This window comes from Hippoglossus stenolepis, chromosome 20, assembly GCF_022539355.2.
Source record: "Hippoglossus stenolepis isolate QCI-W04-F060 chromosome 20, HSTE1.2, whole genome shotgun sequence".
Taxonomy (NCBI): domain Eukaryota; kingdom Metazoa; phylum Chordata; class Actinopteri; order Pleuronectiformes; family Pleuronectidae; genus Hippoglossus; species Hippoglossus stenolepis.
Window position 1 is genome coordinate 18,805,521 of NC_061502.1, and position 11,118 is coordinate 18,816,638.

At 44.8% G+C, this 11,118-nt stretch overlaps 1 protein-coding gene across 1 annotated transcript in view; it reads left to right on the top strand.

Moving 5' to 3' along the window:
• The window catches only part of fam184ab (family with sequence similarity 184 member Ab), an 88,056-nt gene that overhangs the window by 59,888 nt on the left and 17,050 nt on the right, over positions 1–11,118 (top strand). The window contains 4 exon segments of the mRNA XM_035144701.2: positions 797–947; positions 2,314–2,526; positions 6,789–6,942; positions 8,323–8,450. Of these exon segments, the coding sequence (XP_035000592.2) occupies positions 797–947; positions 2,314–2,526; positions 6,789–6,942; positions 8,323–8,450 (646 nt within the window).

Consider the following 11,118-nt stretch of genomic DNA (forward strand, 5'->3'; position numbering starts at 1 on the left):
CCGTCTCATCCATCTTCTCCCCGTCTCCTTCTGCCCTCATCTCACGTCCCTGCCCTGCACATCGTATATAACAGCTCTTATTAGGACGACCAGGGCTCTTTGAAGCCCAAGGCCTGCGTGTCTGTGTGTGTGTGTGTGTGTGTGTGTGTGTGTGTGTGTGTGTGTGTGTGTGTGTGTGTGTGTGTGTGTGTGTGTGTGTGTGTGTGTGTGAGAGAGAGAGAGAGTGCTTTATCTTGAAACATGAATGATGACACATGTCGAGCGTGTTGTATGATGGACGTGTGTGTGTGTGTGTGTGTGTGTGTGTGTGTTTGTGGCTCTCAGAGTGACAAAAATATGAGTTTTGCTTGGATCCTTCATTACTACACACACACACACACACACACACACACACACACACACACACACACACACACACACACACACACACACACACGGCCCAGAGTGATGGACGCTCAATAGATGCAGTGTTGAGCTCTGATAAGGAACCAGTTATTGTTTTCATAAAGTGACGGTTGAGTCTCCTTCTTCACGAGATATTGTCACGGTGCTTCTGATAATAATAACAACATGTTATGCACAGAATCTGAAAGAAGCTATAAACTTAATTTAGCCGATTTTCCACAGCGAACAAAGACCTTTTAAATTGATTTCTTTCTGCTGTAAAAAGCATTTGAATGTCTCTCAGCTCATTGTTTTGGTTTCCGAGTTAATGATCGCGACATTAGACAAGCTCCTGACACATGAATATACACACACACAAATGAGTGTGTGTTGTTGTGTTGTTGTGTTGCAGGCAGGAGTGTAAGAAGCTGCGCGAGGAGCTGAGAGAGGAGCACGGGGAGGACAAGGCCTCAGCTCTGGCTCAGCTGGCCCAAAGCAAAGAGCAGGAGCTGGGCAGCGCCAGAGAGAGCTGGCAGAGGAAGGTGGAGGATCTGCTCGAACAGGTACGACCGCCTCCTTCTTCCTTTCTTCGTCTGTTGTAGTTTATTCTGGTGTTTGGAAGTTAAAAGGTTTTTAGAAAATCCGGGAAGGGATGAAAGAGAGAGAGATGTTGTGAACATTAGAATTCAGAGGTGGTTTTAATCTTTCGGCTGCAGATCTGAACGCAAAACACCAGATGTCATCAGCTTGTAGTCGAATTTCCATGATTGTGCCACGAGTAGAAAATCAATAGGCAGAGAAGGAGCCTGAGAAAAGGCAATAAGCTCGTGTCTGACTTATTTCTCCCTCGCCCCGCTGCACCAACTCACTCACACATTATGAAATACGGCGGTGAACACGCCGGAGCAGCCTCCTGTTGTTAATGGCCGCCTGGTAACGTTAATGTAGCGTGACTCAGTTCTCCCGTGGTCATCACACTGACAGACAAACGGCATCAACGGCTCTATCAATGTGCATTTCTGCATTCGGCGGGGATCAGCCGCCGGTGGTCGTCACGCCTGGTCCATCATCATCATCATCGTCCCATACGGTGATTAATGTGTCTGCTCCTACGCTTCACAATCACCAGAACCGTTATTTATTTACTCCGATGTGAAACCCGAGCTGTGGTTCATCTTCTGATCCACGGAGAAGATGCTGTTTCAACAGACGATTCCTCAACACGTGGGACAATATGACTTATGTATGATTCCACTTTTGCTCGGCAACAAGATGCCTCTCAGTCTTTTTTCAGGTTCTTTATCTAGAAACGCAGGACGTGCATGTTTGACCTCCGGGTCACAAATCGGTGACGGTTATACTTTCTTATTAAGCTTCTCAATCGATGTTGTGAATCTAAATGTATTCATGGGCATCGCAATCTGTGGATATCAGGTGTGCACAAGGCGGCTTCTGTTTATCTCTACGCTTACTCCAAATTATCGTTATCTTAAGTTGTCTAGACAGAATAATGTGGTGCATCGTACTGCCCCCCATAATATATTCATTTCATTACAGCATTAGCTAGAGTTCATTATGTTCTGCAGTGAGGTGCAGAAAAATGTATTTGCGAAAAAGTGAAAATCTCTTTTTGCTGGAAGCTTTAAGAGGAACAAACATCTTAATGTGGCTTTATTTGTTTAAGCCTAATTGACTGCCACCCCTGCGTTTGCCCTCCGCTGTTATGCTGCGCTGCACCAAACATGCTGCTCCCTGGAGACGGCAACACTTCCTCACTCCTCCTCCTCCTCCTCCTGCTGCTGCTTCCTTCATTTCTCACTTCTGTTCTACTGCTAACATGCTAATTTGTAGACTCGGCACCTCGTTCCACTCAGGAACGCGCACTCATCTTTGAGTCCAGCGACATTTACCTCGTCTGTTCCCCCGTAGATCTCCTTGTTGAAGCAGAGTCTGGAGATGCAGCTGTCCCAGTCGCAGTCGTCGCTGCAGCAGCTGCAGCACCAGTTCACCCAGGAGAGGGAGCACCTGAGGATGCAGCTGGACGAGCTGCAGACGGAGCACCAGAGGCGACAGCACCGTCTGCAGGAGGTGCACTGCTGCGCCATGCAGGACCAGGAGCGCTCCAGGCAGCGTGACCTGAAGGTGGGTGGTGGGGAACACACACACACACACACAGGTACATTCATGACCAGATATTAATATGATCCATTAAACACCACTGGGAGTTCACATGTAAAGAAATAGTTATGTTTATTTTCTGGGTTTCGCACCAAATCACCAAAAACCTTTGAAATGATCTTCCTTCCTTTGTTTGCATCATGTTGGTTTCGTCTTCTCCGCCTGTTGTTGGTTCATTACCATGTTTCCTGTTGTGTAATTCAATGGTTCAAGCCGTCGTGATGAAGTTAGCAATGGCTGTTACTTTTAATTGTGACATCAAACCAATCAAGCAACTGGAAAATCCCAAATCCTCAGCCCACTAAATTCCCCCATTAAGTCATTAAGTTTGTTAGGATCCATATTTTTGAAAAGCAAACAGGCGTCTTTCTGTAATTACATGCACTATTCATTTTATAAGACAGCAACGAATCAAGAGCCAGTTGGAGAAGCGACTCCGGAGAAGTCAGCCGTGACATTTTAATCCAATGGAGTCTTGTCAGAGTCAAGGTTAGTCGGGCAGAGAGTCGTCAGCAGCAGCGTCGCTCACTGACAGCAGACGGCTTCCAGTCGCTGAAGTGACAGCTCGTCGTTTCCTCTTTCTAATGTCAAAATATGCACAAACACAACGTGCACGCTCCTTCAAGGTTCCAGGAAAACGTTCCTCAACGCTAATCCTTCTACTTTCCCAGTCAAGGTCGATTTGGATCCGGCCGTACATCACATTTCCAAAATCCATTCTCCAACTCGGACGCTGTAATTGCATTAATGCTGGAGGCAGAATGGAGGTCAGAAACGCCGTCCTCGTGATTTTGTGTTTTTTTTGGCAACGGTTGAGTGTCTGTGTGCAGGAGAAATATCACCTCAGTGTCACACAGTGACCGACTGCTCGAACAAACATGGTCCTCGCCCCGTTATCTCCCCTCGCCTTCTGCTCGTCCCCGATGCAAAACACTCACCAACGTTTTCATCACTCGCTCAGAGTCTTCTGTCTTGTGTCACAGTTTCAGTTTTTTTTTTTTTGTGGCAGGAGAAATAAAGTCTTTAAAAGCTTGACGGAGGCTCTTTTATGGCGGCGGGGTGTTTATTTCTGCCAGCGGTGCGGGGGGGGGGGAGAAAAACTCAATTATCCAGAGTGGAGGCATTAGAGGGCTGATTTGTGTATGTGCGCTTTATGTGTTTGGGTGGAAGGGAGGAACATTCGCATTCAGTGGCGTCGACTGTTCACACTTCACAGACAGTGATATCCAGGAGTAATAAAGTTGGTACAAATCCCTGCTACACACACACAATCACACACACACACACACACACACACACACACACACACAACATTCGGTTCACATTAGTGCTTTTGGATTTGCAAAAGCTGCAAACGGAAGTGGTGTCTGTGTGTGAGGCCATCGACAGACTATTGGTTCTCTCCTCATCTTGTTTCTACGACTCTTGCCGAGTTTCTTTGAGCAACTTTTTGTAGCGGGCCACATGTTGTCCATCAGTGTTTGGTCGCATCCCGGTGATCTTGGGCCTGATATCCGACCTCTACTCCGGAGCTTTCTTAAATTCAAGTGCATTTTCGACTCCAAAGAATTTCGATAGATATAAGTTTGTGAGTAAAAAGAGTTCAGAATTAAATTTTACTTCTTGAATCTTGGAGTTTCGTAGATCTGGCCCCTGATCTGCATTTTTAAAGCCAGCATTAAAAAACTTGACTTTTTCTTTGATCATAATTTGGAAACTTGGTTTGCAGCAATTTCTCACAGTCGGATCCAGACTCAGATTTATCTCTGCTCAGTGAAACTCCCTCCATTCTTTTCCCTCTCTTCTTCCTCTTTGACGAACCAAACATCATTATGATGCACGAAGCAGCTCGAGTCGGACCAGACAAGGAGACGGTGTCACACCTGTTTTAACGTCTCTGCCGCGGCTGCAGGTTCGTCGCAGCGCTTCGATGCTGCTCTCGGGTTTGAAACCACCCGACGGCCGAGTGTCTGAACACAGACATGCTCTCAGGCTGCGTCACTTTCAGACGCCTCGGCTCCTGCAGCTCGTGTCCTCGAAGTCAGGATTAAGACCTGAGCTGAAGCCGCGGGGTCGGAGAAACTCACAGTCTGAGTTTGTGTGTGTGTGTGTGTGTTTGTTTGTGTGTGTGTGTTTGTGTGTTTGTGTGTTCAATCCTCGCTCGTGTTCATCAGCATCAACACCCTTTTGCTCAGTGAAATAGATTCACACACCAGCTAAGTAACACATATTGACTGTCTGGTAATGGAATGGAAATTGAACAAGCCTGTCTGCACACACAAACAGCACAGAGGAGAGGAGGAAGAGGAGGAAGAGGAGGAGGAGGAGGAGGAGGAGGACATGAATGGAGCAATGTTACAGTCAATTTGTAATTATAGGATCCACTGTGATGAGGAGTAATTAATGTTCTGCCTTTAATTACTGGAATAAAAGGTATAGTTCTCTTACTGACCCACTGTACAAAAGGACCAGTGATCAATACTAATGAATAAGAGAGAGCTCAGCAGCCACTTTCTGATTCTGTGACCAAACGTCCAGCTGCTGTTTCCACACATCTGCTTCTACGTTGACCTTTTTTTTTTTACAAAGAAATTCAGCTCGGAAAAAACAACCCGAAGCCGATTCGTGATGAGATTTAATGGACAAACGACATTATTCTCCCTCCGCTCGCTCACATCTTTCCATTAATGAGCTGTAACTCTGTTGTTTTGAATTTGTGACCATAAAAGCAGCGTGAGTGCCACGTCAGACACTGAGTCGGACACTCAGAGCCGCGTTCATTTGAATATTCAGCAGCTTGATTCCTTCCCCTGAATCGTTTCCCAGAGGCTTCGCATATTGGAGCATTAAGACGCCGCAGATGTTCCCGTCGACCCTCCATGAATATCATTTTATTATCATCTTCTTTTCCTTCTTGATGGTTTCTACTTATAATTTGGCAAAATGGCATCGTAATATTTTTCCCCGGCGAAGAAAAACAAGTTAAACTCAGCGTGAGCGGCAATTTTCTCATCCACAAAAAGTGCGCTGTTAGTTCTTTGTGTAATTATGGAAATGAGATCTGAACCCTGTTGAATATTCTGAGACGGAAATAGCAGCTGTGTTTTCCCCCTCGGATATTAAACATTTTCTTCATTTAATGCATCATTTTGAAAAAAGGGAATATATTAACTGTTAGTATCCAGAACTGAGTTAAATTGCGTATTTATACATGTACGTTTTAGAACTTGGGTTATTTTACGGTTTGCTAATGAGGTGATAATTGAAAAATCTGATTTAGTCGGGGGGTGGTGGGAATTAGCAAACACACAATGCCAGTTTTTTTTTTTGTGGTTCACGCAAATGCAAAAAGATAATCGCTGTGTGATGTTAGTGTGTGTGTGTGTGTCTGTGTGTGTGTGTGTGTGTGTGTGTGTGTGTGTGTGTGTGTGTGTGTGTGTGTGTGTGTATGTGTGTGTGTGTGTGTGTAGTGGTTGAACATGAATCGATTAAAACCCTATCAATGATTTATGGAAATGTCTTGATTAGCCTTCAGATTTGATTTAAACTCAGATTCCTCAAAAACTGTGCTGCAGAAATGTGTTGTTGTTTAATTTTCTTTTTAATGAATAAAATATGTTTTGACATTGCAGTTCGTTTAGAAAATAATTTCCAGCGAAGTTTAGTTGCAGTCGAGGTCGTTCTGGAAAAATGACTTTGTTGAAAAACCTTTAAAAGCAAAGTTTTTATGAAGCTGCTTTTATATGAAGCTGCTAGAGGGGTGACCTCTATTTTCTGAAAATCTGTAGAAATAAATAAATACCAGTGATTAATATTATCTTCTGGGCTGATGAATCACTTTGTTTCAGACTCTGTAAATTGATCTATTTCTCTCCCACGTCCTCGTAGACAAAGGAGAAACTGTTTGTATTCAGGATTTAAAAACTGAGGCTGAAACACGTCCTTATCTTTCTCTGCCTCACTTTCTCAATCCCTTTTCTCTTTGCTTCTTTTCCTCCCATCGCGTCTCCCCTCCCCCACCCTCATCTCACACTGCTTCTTTACTGTCTGTCTCCATTCTCCCTCTACCCTACTTTCTCCTCTCTCCTCTCTCTGGCCCTCCCTCTCCCTCTCTCTCTCTCTCTCTCTCCCTGCCCTCTCTTTGCTCCTTCCCCCTCTCCCTGTCCTCCCCACCCATCCACCCGGCTCATCTCCTCTCTCCCCCCCCTCTCTCTCCCCTCCACCAGGATTTGGAGGAGCGTCTCCGCCATCATCACCATGCGGAGCTGCAGTCGATCAGAGAGGCTCATCGCCACAGCCTCGAGACGCTCAAGCAGCAATCTGAGCAGGAGCTGCAGACGCTCCGCTTCGAGCTGGAGGACGAGGGCAAGGCCATGCTCGGTACGTGTGCAGTCATCTGTGAAGACCCAATACAGAACTTTATTTAGATTCATTTGGTAAAATATCAACTTTATCCATAAGTCTGAATTCTATCTGACGTCACTCTGCATTTAGTAAAACATCATCTCTGCAGTAGGACTTGTTTTTGGATCACAACCCGGGTGAATATGGACTTTAGAGATGGTGCAACACCATCCTCACGAGTTCCTGCTGTTTCAAACTTTAGGTTTTACTCATTAATACGCAGCTCTAACAAATATCATATCAGGGAAAACAACTTTAGACATTGATGCTGTGGTGCCAGTGGGACATTCCCTTCATTTCATGTTATTCATGTCTTTATTTCTGATTTTCAGGTTCATAATTGACACCATAAATAAAGTGTTTAGTACATTATGGACCCAAGAGGAGAGAAATGAAACCAAAGTGTTAAATCGAGATCTCATTGTCAAGTCACGGATATTAACTACCACAAAAATTCCATTCAGAAAACTAGAATTATGGTTTTATGCTGAATTATTCCCTCAGACGTGATGAAGAGTTTAATAGCGTTTCTATAAATAACTGTTATATCATTACATTTGGTTTTATTATTCTCTTCCACATCTTTTTCTTCTCAGTACAGTGTGAAATAAAAGATAATTGGATGTTTGATTTGCACAGAAATAAACTTTAAAATCTATGCTTGGAAGTGTTTGTCCAGTTAAACGAGGACATCAGCAGCACTTTAAAACTTTAACATCCACCTGAATATCTTTAAAAGTCTCACCCGGCTCTTCTGTGCTAACACACCAGACCTGCGCTGTGATAAATGCTCTTCCATTAACCTTCCTGTCACGGCCCTGACACTGGAGAGCCGCTTCCATCCATCGCTCACTCCCCACATCCTCACATCATTTCATTACCTTTCTCTCTCTCTCTCTCTCTCTCCTACCTTCACCATCCTCTCCCTGTGTGTGTGTTACATGTGTTTTCATTCTCCGTGTTCACAACTGGAGAGCTGCACAGAGACTCTCAGCTGTTTCCAGCTACATTTCTTTTATTGCACTCAAGCAGGAAGGTGATAACTGTTCCCTCTCTCAGACTGTTTGCAGTAAAAGGTGTCTGCTGAAGTGAGGATAAAAGGCCACTTGGGTAAAGGCAGCGCCGGCAAAGTTAAAAAAGACTTTATTTCTTTATTTTCTTGTAAGAAAAATGCCTCTGCGGGTAATGAGGACTTTCTGCCGGTGGACTAAAGGTCGGACGAAGCTTTTCTCTACATCGGAAACTCGCAGTAAAAAGCTGTATTTCCTTCCCGTGTGTGATATTTTCTTTAAAAAGTGAAATGAGGTTAACTTTGCGCCCTTTTGCTTCCATTTCCCGTTTTCTCTCCCCCGTCAGCCTCTCTGCGCTCGGAGCTGAACCACATCCACGCGTCGGCCATCGAGCACCTGAGACAAACCCACCAGCAGGAGGCCGCCGCTGCCAAACTGGAGCTGGAGAAGACGCTGGACAACAACCGGACACAGGTAGGGAAATTAAACTGGTTTATCGCTGGTGGACTTTCCCAGTGTTTAAGTCTTTAAATTACCACAGCGACATATGTGCGCTTCTGGACTTTCTGTTTTTCCTGAGCATTAGTCTGAACTTTTGGAGACACACCATCATCTTTATGTTTATCTTGACACAAACACACTCTGTCGTTCATGGCCACAGTGAAGAGGTAATGAAATAAAAAAGATAGAAAGGCCCTGAGAAGGATTTCAGGACGTCTCCGTCTCTCTGTCACTCACAGGAAGAGACTTATTTTACCTCTGTTGATTCAGACTCAGTTTGAGCTCCAGAGTTAGTGCTGAGGTGATGAGTCGATTAGTCAACAGACACACACATTACCACAAAGGTCACCCTGTTTCCAGTATAAATCTTCCTAATTACCCCCAGACACCAGTGGCTCCCTTCTCATCATCTTGTCGTACAGATGTTCAGATGTTCTGGGCAGGAGATGCACATCTGGTTCTCTTTGCAACATCCGTCCCTCTCATCTTTAGTTGCCAAGGCGACGGCGAGTCAGGGACAGGAAACCTCGGGCCACCAGCTTGTGTAGAGCGGATAATTCTCCCAGCGTTTGCCTCTCAGGACACAGACACACACACACACACACACACACACACACACACAGACAGACACACACACAGCCATTACGTGCCATCGCTGACAGGCGTCACAGCGACTGACAAGAGAAGTGGTTGAAGAATGTTGCACTTTCCAAGAGAAGTGGACGATGGATTCTTCTGTTCCAAGCTCAACCCCGTGTTTTTCAGTTTGCAGAGACGTGGTCACGATGATGAATAAAGCTCGATCTTCAAGCATCTATTTGTCTAAAGCTGGTGAAACCGATTAACTGAGGAAATTATAAACTGTGAGTGACACGCAAGGACAAGAAGTTAGATGAAGTTGTGCACGGATCTGCCAGCAGGTCGTGTTGCCTGAAACCGTCTGTGAGGAGAATCAGACGCCTCGTTCCAAGACAGATCACCATCGCATTAGAGTGATGTATGTGTTCACTCACTCAGAACGACCCACTGAGGATGTTGTAAAAACTGAAATGGCCCTTGATAGGAAAAACGGTCCGTCCCCCCCGCCCCCGCCCGCCCCTGCTATAAAGACGGACGTTCAAGTCGTAGCTTCCCGTCCGTCCGTCGCATCATGAGTCAGTCGAGCCTCAGGTGTCGGTCGACTCCTTTAGTGTCGAGCAGGTACGTTCACACGGGACGTTATTCACTTCATTTTGTCCTGCGTGCGCACGTCGGAGGACATTAGTGCTTTAATTAGTAATGAACGACAGCGGTTTATAGGTTTAATCGTCACATATTCTCTAATTGGGAATAAGCCACAGTGATCTCAGTAGAGCTCGTACCTCAGTCCCCTTCACTTCAGTCAGGCTGCACCGTCTCTCACTCACTTCCACTCTCCAACATTCACTCATGGATGGACTGATTCGATTTTGGGTCACAAATCATGTTTTTAGCCTCTTGAACATTGTATCTGGAGGAATTTCTTCCCCTTTCGACCGGTCGTCCCCTCGACTCAAAGATGAACTGATTAGATTCCGGTGGTCAAAGGTCACGGTGACCTCATATGAGACTAAACAAGTATGCAGACTGACACTGTACCTGCTTTGCGGAGGTATAAAAACCCCCGTGCAGTATTTCTAGCGATGGCGCTGAATAAATACTTTTTCCCGACGTTGCTGTCTGGAACATTTTCTGTTTACTCAGTACAGGAAAGAATCAGAGACGGAATATGAGGGCGGACAACAAAGGATTTGAATCTGGAACGTGGTTGCGTTGTGTGTCTTGGGCAGAACGCATCACTATTCAGCGGTTCTAATTTAGAAGGAGCGTCATCCTTCCTGTCCTCTCACATCCTCCCGTTCTGAGGTGGTTTGTCTCCCTTTTGTGACTTGAAATAATCCGACAGATTTCATCCCCTAGCCTCTAATCCACCCAGTTAATCAATAGTTCAACTGTAAAATCAAAAGGATTTATTAACGTCAGTGTAGAATTCACAGAGACTGAGACGTCGGGTGTTTGTGTTTGCACAAAGTCTTTGTTTATCGTATCGGAGGCAGAATGACACACAGAAAACTTCCCCGAGCTGAGTCATCAGAGTGGAAGAGCTCGGCGGCAGATTGTCGTCACGCTGTGTTAAATAATGTTTTCATTCCTCCAATTACTTAACAGACGGGAGGAAGAGGCTGATGAAGGAGCGCGGGGCTCGTGCTCGCGTTGTGAACCGTCGGATCAATCGTCTGATCAGCAGAGTCCATCTATCTGCTCTGTTTCTACAATACTGTTTTATCAGAGCAGGGTTATTGATTCATTAAATTTCACCTATTTCCCCTTTAGCTTTTCTTATTTATTGATACAAGCTTTAAAGATAAATGTGATGTCTTCATGAATGATTTAGAGAAGCTGATTAATTGGGGAAATAATAATCAATCAATCAATCAATCAATGATGTCATCATTAAAGTTGTTAAAAGTTATTTGATGCTATGAAAAACGTGACTCGGCACAAGATGGCAGCTTTAACGTCTTTATTTTCAGTCTATGACGACAGCCCATAAATTAAGTAAAGACCAGAAAAGGAAAGACAATATGATAAAATCACGTTCATGTGAATGGTGTTTTATAAA